The 20,080-nt window shown below is 54.2% G+C and overlaps 1 protein-coding gene across 5 annotated transcripts in view; it reads right to left on the reverse strand.

The window, feature by feature from the left end:
* Positions 1-20,080, reverse strand: part of MSRA (methionine sulfoxide reductase A) — a 98,219-nt gene that overhangs the window by 34,582 nt on the left and 43,557 nt on the right. For all 5 annotated transcript variants that reach the window (XM_061559714.1, XM_061559715.1, XM_061559717.1 and 2 more), the window contains exons 2-3: positions 12,433-12,501; positions 11,936-12,055 (exon numbers count right to left, since the gene is read on the reverse strand). In XM_061559714.1, the coding sequence (XP_061415698.1) occupies positions 11,936-12,055; positions 12,433-12,501 (189 nt within the window). The remainder of the gene's footprint in view (positions 1-11,935; positions 12,056-12,432; positions 12,502-20,080) is intronic.

Genomic DNA, 20,080 nt, shown 5'->3' on the forward strand with positions numbered 1-20,080 from the left:
AAATATTTGTGCCGGTTTTCTTTTTTTACCTTGACTCCCTTCAGCCGCAGGAGAAATGTTGACATCGTGAGGATGTTGCGATGCGGCTACGAAGTGAATCCTAAACAAAAGAACCGGCCCAGACCGGATTCCACGGTCATCGCGGCCATCCCCAGCACAGAGGGCTCCAGAGTGGAGGCTCCAGCATGGAGGTTCTATAACAGAGGCTCCAGCATGGAGGTCCTATTACAGAGGCTCCAGCATGGAGCTTTTATTACAGAGGCTCCAGCATGGAGGTTCTATTACAGAGGCTCCAACATGGAGCTTCTATTACAGAGGCTCCAGCATGGAGGTTCTATTACAGAGGCTCCAGCATGGAGCTTCTATTACAGAGGCTCCAGCATGGAGGTTCTATTACAGAGGCTCCAGCATGGAGGTCCTATTACAGAGGCTCCAGCATGGAGGTTCTATTACAGAGGCTCCAGCATGGAGGTTCTATTACAGAGGCTCCAGCATGGGAGGTTCTATTACAGAAGGCTCCAGCATGGAGGTCCTATTACAGAGGCTCCAGCATGGAGGTCTCTAATACAGAGGCTCCAGTATAGGAGGTTCTATTAACAGAGGCTCCAGCATGGAGGTCCTATTACAGAGGCTCCAGCATGGAGGTCCTATTACAGAGGCTCCAGCATGGAGGTTCTATTACAGAGGCTCCAGCATGGAGGTTCTATTACAGAGGCTCCAGCATGGAGGTCCTAATACAGAGGCTCCAGCATGGAGGTTCTATTACAGAGGCTCCAGCATGGAGGTTCTATTACAGAAGCTCCAGCATGGAGGTCCTAATACAGAGGCTCCAGCATGGAGGTCCTAATACAGAGGCTCCAGCATGGAGGTCCTATTACAGAGGCTCCAGCATGGAGCTTCTATTACAGAGGCTCCAGTATGGAGGTCCTATTGCAGAGGCTCCAGCATGGAGGTTCTATTACAGAGGACAAAGCACGTATGCTCCATCACGTATGTTCCAGCACGGAGGCTCCATCACACGATGATGCGACCATCACAATTTAGGATCGTAAATCACAATTGAGAAAAATTTCATTTTTGGGGGTTTTTTATCCCCCTCACTGCTGTAAGGGGCCACACTTGAGCGACGCAGTCGTCTGGAGATGCTGCAACTGTTCCTGCTGTTGCTTGGACCGTCTCGTTTGCACGGCGCTGCCTCGTATATCATCCGTCTCGTTCGCACCATCAGCACAAACCTGACATTGCTTGCTCATCATCAAAACGCACCACATGATTCGATGCAATGCTTCAAGAGCATGACAATTTATTTTAATCGACAAATCGCTCCACGCCCAAAGGAATGCAAGATGCATCATCCCGTCCAGGTACAGCATCGGGCGGTCCAACCACGTGCAGATCGATCTTATATAATTAAATTGTGCGAGAAACCTTACGTAACCGTCTCTTATTCGGTACGCGATGCGGTGAACCTCCGAGGCAAAGCCTCCGCGAACGCCGGGCGGCGCACGGACCTCGTTACTTTATTTGCGAGCGATGTCAGGATCGACGCTAAGCGCCCCCCCCCCCCCCGCCGCCATCGACATGGAAAGTGGGCACTTCGTGAGATGTGTGACCGGGGGTTTACGACGGGAAGATTGCCGACGGACGGTTCCCCACGCGCGCACGCACGCACGCTGCGTCCACCACCCCTTCCCCGGCCAGTGCGGTCGGGCAGCAGAGCGGCTCAGGTTGTTCCAAAGGGAAAGCCCAGGACTGGTTAGGATATCACTTACTCATGTGAGCCATGGCCGGGCATCGGACCCAGGTGGCCGGCTTCATAGAGCAGCGTGCTAAACCACTGCGCCACTGCATTTGATGTATATCCTTGTTCATCTACATATTAGTACAGCAGTCACCCTATATCTGTTTAATGTTTATGTAACTTCATTTGTAATTGTGCTATGATCAGTGTAAAAATGATCTGCATGAGCTGGATTGCGCTACAGGGAATTTGTTATTTAACACCGATTTGTGCTTGTGCGATATTTTCCATTTGTCCGGTAGCCACGTGAGAATTTCTATTTGCCTCATTGCTGTACTTTATTTGTTTAGTGTTTTTGTCGTTTTCGTGACGTGGATTACTCATCCAGGTGAGATTGCACCCTGGTCTCTTCGAGTTCTCACCTGGCCAACCAAAATCATTCTGAAATCACTGCCCCAACAAAGGCCACGGGCGCACGCACACAGAAACTCACCAAGCCTCACGACAAAATAAATGTGAATTATTCACCGAGCGAATTCACCAAAGTATTTCTTGGGAATGTGTGAATGACTGATTTAAAACCAGCAGCTGCGAGCAGACCGCATGTCAACGGACAATCACTACAGGGGAGCACAACGCGCGCGCGGGGCCCACAGGCTGACATCATAAATAATGTTGCCTGTGTTTATTTTTTTACGGAGCAAAAGACACTCTTGTTTGCCTATTATTTTAATATTTTATTACCCAAAGCCCATCTCAGCAGTGCAGGGGTACCACGATTTTGTACCACGACGCTGTGCTGCACCAAATGAGCCCCCACGGTGTTCGCGGAGAGCCATTACCAACAACGCCTGGCACGCAACCGGAGTTTGTGAAACGCACCGCACACTGCCGCAGAGAAGTCAAAACAGGCTCCGAATTCACTCTTTAACACACACAAAATGTCGCTGAAATTTGTACAGAAGGCACCATCGACTCGGAACAAAAAGTTGCGCCGTTTTAATTTTTATTTCCTCCAGAGGGGGCCAACGAGAGCTCCCCTCGCCTGGAGGCGCTTGCACCAGCGTTGGCATGAGTAAGCAATTGCAGGGCTGCACCTTCACCTCGCAGTGTTTTGACCTTGGCGTGCGATCCATCACAACTAGCACACGACATACGCTGTGTGCAATCACGCGTAATGGGGTGATCTCGCACTCAGCGCCTTTGCCAGGGAAAAGTTCGGTGGCCCACGCCACGGATGACGGAGAGAGGAGACCGCCGCTTTGATGACAGAGTTTAAGATGCGATGACAGGACCTGACACGACGCTGGAAGAACAGTTGAGGTGAAATTGGGGCTACGCGACGAAACTTTTCTAATAAAAAGACATCATTCGCGAGACCGGGGACACGGTGTGCCGGAGAGAAATGGAGCAAACTCAATAATGTGTGCGAAAAGAAAATAAACCGCAATGATTAAATCACGAAGAAAATGACAAATAGTAGCGTAAGGGCTCCTTACGGGTCTGCTGAGCAAGACGCTACGGTCCGGGCCAGACGCCCATCAAGGCCACAGGGCTGCACAAAGCGCAACTCTGCAGACACAGCAAGAGAGAGGGCCTCTCTCTGGAAGACGTCGTGTCCTCCCCAAAGCCTGTGACCCCCACGCACAGCTCACGCATGCAGTGTCCCTTATGGCCCGCGACAGCATCATCGCCTGCCACAAATGGATCGATGAAGGTAAATCTCTCCTCCTTGCGGCGCTCGACGCCTCGAGTTTCCACCAAACTGATCACAAGCAGCGTACACAGAGCCGTAAATACCCAAGTAGACCGTTGCCTGCACGAGTCTGCGCAGGTATCGCGATCGCGAGAGTTGACAAAACCCCCCCGGGATCACCCAATCTTCACCAGATCCCGGGCGGCTAAGCGCAGGTTTGCATCTGGCGAGTTCTTAGATCGAATACTGGCAGGGAAAACCAGGTGCTGTAGGCCTGGCCTACGAGGAGGGCAAGGAGATATCAGCAGAGCAATGGCCGCTTGAATCTATCTGCGCAAGTATGATATCCTCGTGTGTGTCCGTTTGTCTTTTTCAAAGGAATCCATTAAACTTGCCACTGCAGGAACGTTCATAAAGAGACCCAAAAACTCAGTGACGCCTCGCTGGATACACACACATACAGACCTCCGACGTCCCCACGCCACGTCAGTCACGGCGGTTGTTTGACCGTACTTCACCGCGCTGGTCAGTGTGGGTCAGTGAAGGAGGGGGCCCATGGCCGGTTCGCGACGTCAGTCACCTCTGGCGTGAGCCGTGGCCAGAATCATCGTTCCCACCCATGAGCTATCGCCGCGTGTGGCCAGGACACCTCTGAAGAACAACCAATAGCTCAGTGGGCTTTACCTGGCTAATAATAATGATGATAACTTAAGGTCAATGAGTAAATGCATTTCGGTCGATGAATTGTGACGCGCAGAGTGCCACAATAGCGAAGCTGCGTAACTCTGCGCGGCCATGAAACTCCGCTGCAGCTCGTGTCTACGGCGAGGAAGCATAGAGGAATCTAGGTTGAGTAGGGGTCGGGGGGGGGGGCGGTCGGTGGGGAGGGGGGGCGGGGGGGTGGGGGGGGCACGATTCACAGCGAGGCATCGGCTCGGGCAAAAACACCCAAAACTTTTAGTGAACTACCACCGGATGTGCAGTGCCCTCCTTCACCGGAACGTCCATTACTGTGCAGGGGGCGACAGTGGTAGTAGTGGCGGTGGTGGTGGTAATTTAGCAAGAGCTCACGGTTTTTGTTATTCTGAGATAGCCTTAAAAACTAAATAACGGGAGCACTCCGATAGCAATTATCCTAACAGTGTTTGCCCGGAGGCCTTGAGCAAATGAATAATTCATTTGAGCGTCGAGATAAAAAAAAGATCTGCACTTCAAACCCCAAAATGAAAGTGGAACTGTGTGCACCGAGGGTGGTTTCAAGGTCGTCTCCGTACTCTAAGCCCAATTGCTTCTCGAATGATGTTCACATAGATCTATACACACACACACATCTGTACATATATAAATGCAATTCAAAAGTGTCTTTTTACCCGGTTGTTCCTCTTTAAGTGACAGTTAAAATGACAAAGCACTTCACTGTGAAGTCAAGAAACAACTTTGCAAGTTTCTTGAATCCCACCCAGCAGTACAATCAGGTACACCACAGACAGCCGATGGGCAGACCACGTGTGATGGGGTAAAGTGTGGGGACTGCCGCCGCTGCCAAGATGTCTTGCCAGCCTGGAAGAGTAGGCCAAATTCCCTCCAGAGGGGCTTGTCCAGAGCTTTGTCTCGTGTAGGCCCTTCCTCCATCAGTGGTGTCAGGTAAGCAATTGCAGGCCTGCTCCTCTGTATGTGTGAATGTTGAACTTCGTTCGCACCGTACGTAGCCAACCATGCTTATCGGAGGTACGGGGGAAGGACAACAAATGAAACACAAAAAGCAGTTCGAAAAATAAACGAGTTTTCCATCTAGATTTAAAAGTGCATAGCTCCAGCGGCTTCCCCATGTCTTTAAGGAAGAGCGTTCAAGACGGCCGCAGTAAACGTCAAGGCAGCTGCGGATGGTAGAACATGAAATCAATTATACCGAGAGTCGTGAAAACAAAAACGAAACACTCCCGGCACTCGTGCACAATTTGTGCTGCCAAATCGACAAATTAAGCCGCTGTGTACATAAATAAACACAAAGTTTCTCCAAGAGCCTGGAATCCCGCACCCTCCAGGCCCCCCCCCCGGTCCCCCTCCGGCCCCCTCCGGTGCCTGCGTGGTGTGCCGGCATCAGCGAGGTCACCTGACGCGGCGATGCCACCGGCAGAGCGGCGCTCGGCATTTCCTCTTCGCGGACGACAGATTCCGCCGCGGGGAAGGGAGTAACCGCGTGGATTTCTCGGCACCTTTAACGTTGGCGAATAATCGTAACCAGGTCACCAGGTTCGCGGACGAGTGGCGAGCGCGCCGCAGCGCCGCCGCTCCTCGCAGAGTTGTGTGGTGCACAAAGGCAGACGCGCCGCATGGGGACCGCATGCCAATGCCAAGCGTGAAATGCGGCAAGTGCCCATCGAGCGGAGCACAGCGAGACACAGAGAGACACAGCGAGACACAGCGAGACACAGGGACCGCAGCGAGACACAGCGAGACACAGCGAGACGCAGCGAGACGCAGCGAGACGCAGCGAGACGCAGGGAGACGCAGCGAGACGCAGGGAGACGCAGCGAGACACAGCGAGAGACGAGACACAACGAGACGCAGCGTCACGCTCCAGTGCATGACGACGGCACCACCGCACGCGGCACGATGCGACAGCAGAGCATGCACACCGCACAGCTTAAGAGAATCAGCAACTCGCGTTGTTGCAATTAAAGGAATACGTGACCCGAAACGCGAACAGCTCTCGCCGTGTAAGTACACAGCACCCAGGCTGCGCACGTCCTCGGCTTGCCGAGACAGCTTCCAAGCGTTCGGGTTGCACGGCAGTCACGGCACGGACGGTGCTGCACGCACAGGCGAGTGACCGACGTGACAATCCTAATGATGCTCCAGGACTAAAAAGTAGAAACATGGCACACATTGAGACATGACGACACAAATCTTATATTTGTATATTATTATTTGTATTATTCTCACCCCTAAAACATTATGACCCTGAGGTTGACTGGTAACACTCGTAGGGACAGGATCAACGGTGAGCTCCACGCTGCACGACGCCTCGTGCTGTTACGATGCCCATCAGCGGTGCAACGAGAGATTCACCTTGCCGTGAGCGCAACACCGGGGCCGACAGAAAGCCGGCAAAGCCCGACGTCGGTTACGAGCGTTACGACCCACCAGGAGTGAACACAAGGTTGCGGGGCTCCCACACACATACATACACAATCCGTACGTTTCACAGTTCTTCTGTGCTTTGCGAGGTTTATGGCCGGGTCAAAATCACCGTGTAAAGAGGTTCCCATTTGCAAACAGACCGAGGGGGAGAACATAATGAGAAAACTCCGACCAACAACGCCATACGGGGGGAAAATAAAAAATAAAAAGTTCCATGTCAAGACTCGGAGCCACGCGCCGACAGCCGAGCCCACCCGCGTCCCGCCTGCCAAGACGCGACGGCGCTCGTTTAATTCCCCACGCATTGAGGAAGGCTCCAGCACGGCCCCAGCGCCAGCCATGCGGAGCAAGCGCCAGCGACAGGCACACGGAATCAGCGCCAGCCACGCAGAGCCAGCGCTGCTAGGCGGAGCCAGCCCCAATCACGCGGAGCCAGCACCAGCCACGCGGAGGCAGAGGCACAGGAATCTGTGAGCTCTGACCAGTTGACGCAGAGTCTCGGGAACTTGCACGCAATTTGTCGGAGCAGGAGTTCTGTGCTTAAATCCGATTACGCAACCGATTATCGGCTCCATCACTCTACCGATTATCGGCTCGATAACTCTACCGATTATCTGCTCCATCACTCTACCGATTATCGGCTCCATCACTCTACCGATTATCGGCTCCATCACTCTACCGATTATCGGCTCGATTACTCGACTCATCAGAGAGCACGAGAATAGTTGGGGGGGTGGAAAAGTCTCGTCTCCGTTCCCACACGTGCCGCTGGTCGGGAGGTGATGGGCGGGGGCTTGGTGAATTGTGCCTCAGGCAAAGACCCTGCCCGTCATTGCACATACAGTACCGTCAGCAGACAAAATTATAAACGAGTCGCTGGTAAAGACGTAACGATTCTCTCCCCCCCATCTCTATCCCCTTTCCCCCCGTCTTCCCTCAAGTGATTGTGGTGAATTTCAATTAAGGAATCAATAGTTTTTAACACCGTAGTGGACCTCGTGGTGACGGGTGACTGTCGGGGATAATGTGAACTCATTGCACATTACATATATGATTCTGGGCATGTATGGCCAGCTGAAGAATCTAACATATTACAGGCTGGCCAAAAAGTCAGGACACGTTGGGTTATGATATTTATTTTAACGACTCACAAAGGCTCATTTCGGTGATTTTAACAAATGCTCGAGTTGACTTCCGTAAGCATTAACACATGCATGAATTCTCTTTTGAAATTAATTTTGGATTTAATTTCAAGATTACCTTTGAACATTCATAAATGATATTGTCTCAATTTATTCAGGGTTCTTCTTCGAGTTGGGCAAATGACGGGCTTGAGGTGACCAAGAAAAATATATATTTATAAAGATAACAGACAAACTATTAAGAGAAAGGACACATATTTTAAAAAAATATGCCAGTGTCAACATAAGTGAAATAACCCTATGTGTCCTGACTTTTGGGCCACCCCGTAAGTAATGTGAATCTATTACACAGTATGTACGTATGTTGAACTTCTTTTGCACCGTACGGAGCCAACCGTGCTAACAAACTAAAACGAAAAAGCAGTTCAAAAGAAATAGGTTTTAAATCTAGATTGTGATCTAGATTTCAATCGAGATACACCGATGCATCGTTGCATTGCCTATGAACGGCCTGCACTGCACTGCCACGATCTATTAGGCCGCCGTTCGAAGGAGCACTGCACGGAAATGTGCGCGCGACGTCCCTCTCGCGACGCTCACAAAAACCTCTTCTTAAAATGCCTGCTGTGTGCCCCGTAGCCCGAGACGTACAGTATACGTACAACAAAACAAGTGCTTACACCTCGTTCCCTGCATTTTCAAACAACCAAATTTCAATTCCTCACTCTGCCTCTCTGGCCTCTCTCGGCGTGCTGTGACTAAGAACCCCCTGCCGCAAACGTCGCCGACTGGACGCCATTCCTCATTAGGCCGCGTTGTCGATTAAGCTGTTGATATTTTATAATTAGTATGATGAAGGAAAGGACATCCGTGTTCATAGACAACGTGGAACGGACCCCCCGAGTTGTGCGTCGTGTTCGTTCGACCCAAGGGACAGCGAGACCAGACTCTGGTCACGCGTTCGGAGCGGGGCTCCTGTCAAAGGGGGAGCCGCCGAATGAGCGCGTGGATCACGCTCTTCGGCGAAGTGCAAAAACGCCGACCCTCGGAACCAGCGACGCCCTCCGGCACCAGCAAGCCTTCGCCGTCAGTGCGTCCCGGCGCCACGCGCCGAACACAAGCGTTCGTTCGCAATGAAGGTTTTTTTGAGTTAGATGGCGCGTAAATATAAATGTGTCGTTAACCCGCCACCACCCGGCACAGACAATTTAGTAAGGTTTGTCACGAAAACAAAACGTGCCAGTTAGTGACTACTTCAGCACACCAGGTGAGTTGCAGAGTAAACCCACAATGTTCACAATTTGAGTTCCGTGACGTTTCGCTGGTGAATACATCCAGCGTCGTCGGATGATTTTTCCAGAATTGCCGATTGTACGCGCGCCACTCTGACGATCGAATCGCGAGAGGGTCGCGATGTTTGCATCTGCGGCGATGACAACGACGAGAGCGACGCGTCAGGGGAGAGGGCAAGACCCTCCCCCCCCCCCTCTCCCGCCACCCCCCGCGCCCCGGCGCAAACAAGAGGGAGCAACGGGGGCGCGCGAGCGGGGCGAGCGGCCACGCGACCGCGGCCGTCCCCGCGCTGTCTGCTGCCTGCCACGCCGCTCCGCGTCCACACAAAAGGCCCAGGCGGAGGTCGTGCCACCGTCTGGACAATGGCCACCGGGGGCAGACAAAGGGGGCGAGAGGCGCTGCCGTGGAGGTCTTTTGTTGCGGCCTCGCTCAGCCCTGCCAGCTGCTGCCCGCGTCCCCGCGCATTTACCCCCCAAAAAAAAGCGGTAATAAATAAAATAATACATAGATTTATAAATAAAATAATAAATAATTGCGGGACAGCCCCGGGCTGACGTCGCGCCGACGAGATGATTTATGCGCTCGCACGCTCGACCCCTGTGATTGGAAAATCACCGGCGCTGATGGCCGCTGATATCCCCCGGAACCTCATAGTACGTGCCCGGCAATGGAAATAGTCATGATTATCGTTATCATCGGCCAGGGGGAGCGTGGATGCGACATTTTCACTCCCGGCAGCATCTGATTTCCTCCGGCTCGTTAAGACATTAGTTGCTCTGCTTCTACTACTACTATTATAATTATTATCATCGTCTGCGTCGGCGCAATCATCGTCGCCGTCACCATCGCCTCCGCAGGGCTGTGACCGGACAGATGTGGTCCCGCTTCAGGGGGAATTGAGAAATCACCGCCCATTGTCTCTGCCCGCGCTCCGCGTGGGGGTGGGGGGGTTGGGGGCATCAGCTGTTCTCACCGGCGATGCTCAACGCCACACTTCAGCTCAAGAGCGGCGACGAACGCTCATATAAACGATGACAAAATACCGCTAATGGACGGTTTACTTTCTGTACTTTCTGTAAACCGTCCATTAACAGAATACCAAACATATTTCATTTTCGGTTTAAAATTCAAGTACCATTGCACTTAGTGGCGTAAATACGATACGATACATTACAACAACAACAACAAACAAAAACAATGGCGTCATAATTGACCGTGTAAGGTGACAGGACACCGCTGGAGGGGACAAGACTGGAGACAGAACGACAGCCAAAGGAGGGATCGCGCCCAAGGGAACGTTCACCACGGAGACGGAGCGATGAGATCGGATCTCGTGCGGGAGTGAGCCGGGGCGATAGCGACGTCGGGGCACGGGGGCTGGCGACGGCGTGCGTGGGCGAGCGTGGCGAGTTGGCTCGTCGGCAAACGCGCGAGTGGATGAGCGAGCCAGGGGGTGGGCGCCCGAGGGGCATGCGGCGGTGGGAGCGTGCGGGTGCATTGAGCAGACAGAGTGAGCAAGTGGGTAGGTGAGCGAGGAGACGACCGGGCAAAAGAGCAAGCGGGCGAGGGGGCAGCGCCGGGAAACCCGATGCCCGCGGCCCTCGTGTCTCCCGCTGCATAAATCACAGCGGCCGCCACTCCAATAAAACAGCAAATTGGTCTAAATTTGCAAATCTAAAGTCCATTAGGCCGCCAAAGTAAGTGACAGCGCCCAGGCCAGGCTGTGCTTTTAATGGACTCCCTGAATTATTACACTTGCAACTGGCACGTGTGCGCATGTGTGCGCGCGTGCGTGTCGGTGCGCGCGTCAGCGACCGCGCAGGAAGCGAACGAGCCGGTGCCCCCGGACCGACTCGGCGCCCTCGCCCACGAAGAAGCGACCGTCGCCGGCACGGCACGGCCCGCCACGATTTACAGCGTTCCTGGGGAGGATCGCATGGTCGGGCTGGTGACCGTGTTGAGTAACCCCATGCAGTCGTCGTGGGATTGTTAGAATGGCCATTATTTTACGTGGAGAACTGCCAAATAGTCCCATCTCGTTGCGGACCTTGGAACTGCAGGTGCTGTTGAAACGAACGGCGATTTTACAGCCTCGGAATCGTCCGTCGACTGCCCCGCTTGATTCAACGGCGATCGCCGTATTCCCGCGTGTGCGTGTGCTTATCGTGCGCATCTATCAGTTTGTGTCGGGCAATGAGTGGAATTATGAAGCGCACGGACGTGGCTCCGTACAGCTCAACAAAATGATGAATCTACCCAATCTCAAGCAAACCTTGTGACACATCTTTAAACGGCGGTGCTACGTTTCCCATTAACACCACGGTTTGTGTCGCCACTCTTTAAACGCCTCGGAGTCACAAGCGGTTCAGCCATCCACACACAACAAAGACAAAGATCCCCAGTCCAGCCAACACAGACTGTCGGGGGCAAGAGCCATTCAGCGAGCTGGTACGAAGGCCGACGTGACGCACGAAGGGGTGGGTGGCCAGCACCACGCCCAGGCCGACTTTGTCTCCCGAGTGACGATGCTTACGCTCCGCGTCAGGTACTCATTTAAGGCCGAGTCGACCGAAGGGAGGGCCTATGACCGGTTGAGATTTGTCGCCGCAGACTTAGGTCGTGTCCAGAAAATCAAACACACGTCGCCATGCTCGAAGCACCACGAGGAAGCCATTCCCCTACCGCTCCCCACCACGACGTCCACACGCTCACGCTCGCAGAGAACGACGCGCGTACGGCGCGCAACCCCCACGTAGCGCGCCTCTCCGGAAGCCCGCGCCGTGAACGGCGTCCGCGCAATCTCGGAACACGGCGAAAAAACGCGGCTTCGGCGGGGGCGACGGAGGGCCTATGACCGGTTGAGGCGGGCCGCCGTAGCGTCGGTGCGCGCGGTGCGGCATGAAGCAAGGCGGCGCCCACCTGAGCACACCTCCTTGTAGGACGGGTTCGGCGTGGAGCCTCCAGAGTAGCCGACCTGCGTGGAGAAGACTCCGCTCTGCGTCCACAGCATTCGCTCGGCACCCCAGAAGCAGCCCATGCCTGGGCACACGGGGGGACACACCGGGATGAGCGGAACGCCGTATGTCTGGAGTGATGCATTTTTATTGTTATAATAATCATTATTCTTATGCAACTGACAAATGACCCAGACTTACAGATCTTCCCAGGACAGCTGCTGTCTCAACAAGAGGACAATCCTGGGATAGGCAAGACAGGTGGCAACGCGAGACACAACGGCGGGCCAAGCTGGCACCCTTGCGGCGGCAGCGCCCCGCGGTGGGCGTGGCTCACGGCAGCGTCACGGTGGCTCGCGGTGAAGAGGCTCAGGGTGAGGAGGCTCAGGGTTAGCGCGTGGTGAGCAGGGTGGGGAGGCTCAGTGGCGAGGTGGCGTCTGCCACGCCGCACGCCGCACTCACCGAATGTGGCGAGCTGCAGGCCCTCGGGGAACGGCTCCACCGCCGGATTTCCGTTCACCGCGTGCTTGGCTGCTCGTGGGACAGCAGGGAGAGGAGGGACAGCAGGGAGACAAAAGACGGAGAAAGTCAGTCGGTCGGTCGCGCACGGAAGGTGGATCGTGGCATCGCAGGACCGTTAAGTGACGCGATGGCATGGCCAGGTCTTCATCCTACTGTCATAAAACATGGCTGACAACGAAGGTGATGATGGTGTTCAACCAGAAGTAGTTTAGATTAAGGTGCGAAATTCACCCGGCCATCCACTCGTTCGCACGAATATCAGAAGTGACCCAGGAGTGGAGGAACGTGTATCTTATTATCCATAATTACTACAAAAAGGTGTCACACCAGATGTGGTCTCACACAAGTGCTGCGTTCATCCTGTTGCCCAGTCCTTGAACAGATCAGAAGAGTCACTCGAAAGTGGCATTGAATTCCTCTTATTATCCACGTGTATTAGGAATAACATGGTATTACGAACAGGCATGATGTATTGAAACACACATATACATAACACGTATATTTTCGCAGCCAATGGGATAGGCCACGTAATAATCTGGACCAATGTGTCGAGTCCCAACGCCACGTGTACAAGAGGTCAACGCACCAAGGATTAGAATGTCCAGAATTCTCATTTGCTGTATTTTAATACTGACTTGATGGACCTTGTCCTGAAGATGTTCGACGCAGAAACGTCACAATCAGACTAATAAATTTGGTTGTGGGAGACTCGCACCGGAGACGTTGTTATTATCTCTGCAGGGCTCCTCTGAGTCAGCAGTCCAAATGCTCTCGCCGAGCCGAGCCACGGTGTCGCGTGTGGTCATAATGTGCACGCGTGTGGTCGTGCAATCATCGACGCTCGACACAGCCACCGTAGCCGGTAGTCGGCACGTCCCGCGATCGCACCGCAGCGCCGAGCGCGCCGGGCGTCGCGGAGGGCGGCACGCGGAGGGAGCGGACGCGCTCACGCACAGCGGCGGGGAGCACCGGGCATCGCTCCTCTGGCTATGGCGGAACACGCAGGGAGCCCGGCGTGACACTGCGTGAACATCGACCGGACTGCCGACCACACAGTAAGGGCCCCTGCGATCCTTGAGAGAATCTGTGGATCTCTACGCGAGTCTACGGATCCCCGTGTGAGTCTCTGGGTGTCCATGTGAGTCTACGGGTCTCTGCAAGAGTCAGTGGGTCTCCATGTCCTTTGCCCGCATCTCCGATTAGCACGGCTGGCAACGTACGGTGCGAAAAAAGTTAAACATACGTACACACATACATGTCGACACGAGTCCCTCCGTGAGCCCACATGGAAATGAACCAGCGTGAACTGACTCGATTGAAAAATTTAAAGAGGCATTTCAGCAATCCACCACACATCGACTGAAGCCGATTGCTGGTAACAAAAAAATGTTAAATACCCAACACAATTGGCAATAATGCTGTGGCCTCGTGAGGGCAACTCTATGACGGATTACGTTTCAGGCAATGGCCCTTTTTAAATTGCGGTTAAAAATATTTTTTTACATGAATGTTGTTGTTGACGATTGTGCTTACGCACCCCACCGCCAATGCAGGAGCAGCAGCATCTCCGCCAGACAATTTAAACGCCGCAGGCATCGGCTTTGCACCGCAACTAATTCCGCATGTTCTCAAGCACGCACACACGTATCGCGATGCACCAGTTTACTCCGCTGTGTGTTTTTAATGAAGCAGAAACGCGTGCGGCGCAACACCGCAGACGTGTGCTGCACTGTTGCAAATCGTCCGTACTCAGGGCGCACTTCATCACAACGGTGATCATAACACGCCGTGGACCTGTGAAAACTACGCGCCACGCTGGTGTTGAGCGCAGCGGTGAGCGGTGCTGCGCTCCGAGCCCGGCCACCCGAGTTTGATTCCCGCTCACGGCCACCAATGCCAGTTATGTATTTTATGAACCGGTCACGGGCCTCCCCCTAGGTTGACTCGGCCTCAAATGGGTACTTGGTGCGAAGTGTAAACATCGCAACTCGGGAGGCAAAGGTGACCTTCATAGGAGCTCGTTAACAGCACTTGGCCCAACATTCTGTAAACGCTATAGGGGGATCTTTGTCTTTCTACGATGTTGGTGAAATGTATAGAGGGCGTGTTGCGTGTATGTTGTGTTTTTGTCATGTATGGTGCATGTGTGGGTAACGTGTTTGTGGCGAGAGGTCTTTGTGTGTGCTCGTGCGAGTCTCCGTGTGTGCGTGGCTGTGTGCGTCTGTGTCATTCTTTACGTGCGAGTATCGCGCACAGTGCGCGCACGGGTGAGACGTGTGTGTGTGCGCGTGGGTGCGTGGGTGCGTGGGTGCGTGTGTATTCTTCTGCGTGCGTGCGTGCGTGCACGTGTGCGTACTACCCAATGACAGTGTCCCAAACGGATTAGGATAAGAGCGTCGTCTGCAGTGGGGGGTTGAAACGCGATGGAAAGGGGGAGGGACGGAGCAAGTAAGACAGATGTCTGTCACATGACCTGCGCTGACAGCCTTTGATGGATTGCTCGGGGTAAACGCGCATCTGTGCCGCCACCGCCACGGACACAGCGACGGACGGGAGGACGCGACGCGGCGGAGAAGAAAAAAAAGCCGCAATCTACCACGCGCGGCACAATCATCGCGACGCCTGCCCCCCCCCCCAGCCCCCCACGCACAACTTTAAACACCGCGGCCAGCTGGGTACACCGCTCAATGAGAAACACGTGCACCTTTGACCTTCAGCAGCGCCCATCCCACACGGCTCGGGTGAGCCTCCCATCAGCACATCACATTCAATTTCATTAAATTACCTTTCCCCCGTGAAGTTACGACGGTATACCGGACGGCGTGCCGTCATCGCGCAGGAGGACCCCCCCCCCGCCTCTTTTCTCTTAATTTTCGGCGCGGGAACGTTACGAGCCGCGCACGCTCGCGCCGCAGATTCATCTCTTTGTCTCGCTTTTGATAACGGCCCCGAAAATGGCCGGGGATTTATTTCGGCGAGCGAAGAAGGAGCTTTGCGGCAGCGCGAGCGCGGCGAGATTACGCCGCTCCGTTCGGAGGCGGTGTTGGCAGCGCGCGCCGCGGCGCCGCGCCTGATGGCTTCATCGGCGTCCTCCATTTTAGTTTGGAGCAAACGTAAAAATGTATCTTTGTAACGGCGCAAATCCGCTAAATCGTGCCGGATTAGAATAAAGTTAAATCTGGGATTAAAAAGCTCACAGCCTGCCTAGCGGGCCACCCGCTGCCATTCCCCAGACGGGAGTGGGCGCGTCGCGTAGATTAACCGCGGTGTCGCGCAAACGCGCGCTGCCCGTCCCGTCCCGACGTCGCCGAATTTGGCCGTGCATGCATTCACCGCGCCGCCACCGCCGCCGCCGCCATCATCGGCACGCGCGACCAATGCGGGGTTCCTCTCTGCGCAAAGATCCCGGTTTTGCGATCGCGCCCGGTGCGCCTGTGCCGTGCCGTCGGAACGTCCCGGTGAAGGGCACGTGCACGCGAGCACGACGCTCGCTTGCACCGGCGCCGGTTCGCCGAAACCCTCCCGATGCGGTGGTTTTGTTCAGTCCTTCTAAGCCAGAGGGGTTTCTCCCGCGTGGAGCGGAGCGCGCGGGGGAGAAAGCCGCGGCGGAGGCGAGCGCGATCTCCCGACGTGGTCGCGAGATCGCGAGTCGCCGAGAGACGGATCGCCGAGTTGACGGCGGTCGAGATGCAAACGTTGCAGCAGCAGCAGCACGTCGCCAATCGACGTTCCGTGGGGGGATTTCTCGTTGTTTCTCCCCCCCCCGCCCGCCCCCACTATAAAAGCACTGAAATTGTAGGAAATTATACAGGTTACTTTTAAATTAATTAATTTGCAGAAACAAATTGATTTGAAATATTTTAATTAAGTTACAGTTTAAAACTAATTATTTCTAGATTGCTTCCAAATTATGCTCCGTTTAACACTGGTCTCTTTTGTAGTTGTCGCACAGGCAAGCAGCCAGTGCATTTCTCAAATGATTGCAGTGGATTAATTTTTACAAAAAACGACAAATTCAATAAAATACCTCCGAACACAATGATCCAAACATCGAGCAATTGCAATTCAATTAAGCACGTTTAAATATTGCAAGTGCGGTTATTTTCGTTTGGCCTCGAATAGGTCACAGCACTATTCGCACTCGTCGTTGTCTTTGCCGCTGTAAATGGCGACAATCGAGCATGCCTGTGCTGTCGCAACCTGCCAGGCATTCTACCACAGTGGCACGCACGCAGAGCGGTGCCAGCAGTTCGGCTGGCATGGCCCTGTCTCATGCCAGGGACAACGCCAGGGCTGGCACGGTGTGTGCCACCACATTCCCTTCGTGAAGAGGGGCGGGGGGTTTGCTGCCAAATCGCCGGAGCGAAAGCACACTGCGCGCCAATGTCCTTTAGAAATGCCACAAACTACATTTGGAGACTGTTAATTCTACCACGACGCTCCTCGAATATGAAACCAAAAGTGCACGTCCCTCACGTTCATTCCCCGTAGGTCAGTGTTTGTTGGACACTTTAATTCTATTCATTAATAGCCCTTGATAGGGAACATCTCGTTGGCGACGGGCTCGCCGCTTGGGCAACACGCTTTAAAAAAAATAGGTCCGCAATTTAAATGTTTTTTTCTCTTTGTCGCTTAATATATCAGCCCGATATATGGTTCTGACTTCATGCGGAATCGTATTGCATTCAAGGTTACCGTATGGCTTCCGTGACCCTGGTCTCTCCGAAACAGACACGTGTTTCGGTCTCACCGGACTCTCGCCCGATCAAACTAGAGGCCTTGCAGCACAGGGCCAGGCTTGACCAGACTATACGGGAGCCCCAAGCTCATGTCCCCCACCCCACCCACCCAAAAATGACAATGTTTTATTTTATTTACATAGGACAGGAGAGGGGGGGCCAGAGGCAACTATATTTATTGGGGCCTCAAACGTCTCCGGATAGGCCTAGAGAGAGGTGCTGGCACATCCTTCCTGAGGTCTAAGCCATGCCTAAATAAGGCCATGTAGAATGAGATGGGATTTTGAAGATAAATGTAACACAACCATAATGTGATAGAGGTCTAGAGGGCACATTATTACTAATGAGTTTCCAAATGGGCTCTCACCTCTTTATAAATAAAGGACATATTACATCATTATCTACTATTGTTAAATGGCTGTCAATAATGAATGGATAGGGGAGTAGAGCATCCTTTGCCTTTCAAGTGTTATTAAAACACACACAGCGCGCTTGTATGGGCTGTACTGTGCGCATTGTTCCTCAAGAAGCTCCCAGCACGTGGAGCGAAACGTCGAGCCGTGGAACGACCCTGGAACGTGTCGGAAATCAAAACAACAGGGCCCAGCTCTCCGTGGTTAACACGGCAAGAACACAACTTCGACCTTCATAGCTGAGAGGTCAAGAACATTGCAAAAGTGGCCCACAATTTAAACGGGCGTGTACGTATATATGTTGAACTTCTTTCGTACCGTACGTAGCCAACTGTGCTCGTTGGAGGGGCTGATGATGCCACAGTCTATTGGGGAAAGTGTTGTTAGCGAGGCACCTATGAAGGCTGGCAGGGCACACGACAGGGGGTTAGTGGCCAACACCACGCCTGGCCGCCTTTGTCTCTCCAATACTGACAGTTTCAGACACCACTTGCCATAAACGACCACACCTCCGGGCTCGTGGCGATCCGTTGCACCAACGCTACCCACGCACACAGCAACAATAACCACTATTCATCACGAAGCGCGGCGACATCACCCCAGCGCCTGTGCCAGGCTAGGTGCACTTTGCGGTCATGTAAAGTTCCAGAGGCTCGCGGGCAGGAGGTCACGGGACAGACCCAGGTGTTAAGGGTTAACCAGCTGCGATAGCAACTTCCAGCCTCACCACCTGCGCGCGCCCACCCCTGTGGAACCTTGCTGTGTACACAAACATGCACGCGCACACTCACACGCGCGCGTGCACAGGCACCCGCGAAGCGAGAGCACGCTAGCGGACCGACACGCGCACCCGCGTGGCGTCGACGATTCATCAGCAGCCGTTTCGGATCAAACCCATCGGCACCGGCAGCACCAGCACGTCACAACGAGGCGCTCGCGCTTTCAGCAAGAGGGGCTTCCGGGAGCGCAAGCGGGAACGGCGAACGTGCGTCGGTGCTCACACTCCCCCGCTCGCGGTTCTGAGTGACGGTGGAATTTACACGTTTTTATGCCGGGGGTGAGCCCATCCGCCGGCCAGCCACTGGTTACTGCTCGTAAAATGACACTCGTGTTTTTTTAGATGTCGACGCTAATGCCCCCTTTTTATTTACCCTTGCGAGCCTCGGCGAGCCTCATGACTGGAGAACCCGGAGAACATCCACCCGTTCAAAGCTTCGCGCAGATGGATTCAAAAATCTATTGTTACACTCCCATCTCCTGACCACCAAGCGGCCACAGCCTACAGCACCCCTCGTATTTCCAGGCGGTCTCCCCCATCCGAGTACCAAGAGCGAGGCCAGAGCGCCGCGTGGTCGATTGCGTGAGAGTCAAGGAGAGTGAAGGAGAACGCGGCAGAGTGCGGGAGCGCAGGGGGAGAGCGCGGCGCTGCCCGTGAGAGAGTCGCACGCGACGCACTGTAAACTCCCTGGAACAGCTGAGCGGAGGACGCGGAGGCTTGCGTGGGGTGCTGACTGGGTTAATCTGCGCTCGTGAGCTTGCCGTAGATTAGTGGCACAGTCCAGATGGGCTGGAGCCGCATGTCCCTGCTACACAACCCCCCCCACCACCTCCTCCTCCTTCCCACCGCGTCCCGATGCTCTGCTCACAATCAGCCCTCCCTCCATCTCTCACTGCCTCCCTCCATCTCTCCCACCCCCTTCCCTCCCATCACAGCCAGTAGCCTGCCCCCCCCGTCCCACATCGCCCGCACCGCTTGCCCCAGGCTCACGCGAGCGGCGGAGTGCCGCAGTGGTCACGATGCGCAGGTTTCGCAGGCGACGGCGCTTCAACAACACGCGCGCGCACTCACACACGTGTGCACGTCTACACGTGTGTGTGCACGTCTACACGTGTGTGTGTGTGTGTGCACGTCTACACGTGTGTGTGTGCACGTCTACACGTGTGTGTGCGCGCGCGCGCGTACACGAGCACGAAGTTCAGCTAGATCGGCCACCCGGAAATTATTTCCACAAGTGGCACACCACATCCAGTATCCCTCTCGCTATGGGTCTGTGCCCATCAGGCACGTGCCACATACTCCATTCTGCCAGCGACCCCCCCGGGGCGAAAATTCGGTGAGAAATGAAGGACTGCACGCACGGCCCGTGTCTAAATCTGCTGCTGGTTAAAGTGGGGAGCGTAGTAGGGTACAGTACAGTAATGGACTTTACAACAGGGTCATCTTCTGTCCCACAACGGAGCCTATAACACCTGTTGTGCAGGGTGGTCGCCCATTCGAGTGCTGTCCAGGCTCAAACCTGCTTAGCTTCAAAGATACAGGGCGCATTCAAAACACACGATAACAAGTCAACACAAACATGCACATAAAACACAAGACATGCACACGCACGTATACACAAACATAAAAACGTCAACACACACGTAAACACGTCAACA

This window comes from Lethenteron reissneri, chromosome 26 (genome assembly GCF_015708825.2).
Source record: "Lethenteron reissneri isolate LAM-NWPU_2019-01 chromosome 26, ASM1570882v1, whole genome shotgun sequence".
In the NCBI taxonomy this organism is placed as follows: Eukaryota; Metazoa; Chordata; class Hyperoartia; order Petromyzontiformes; family Petromyzontidae; genus Lethenteron; species Lethenteron reissneri.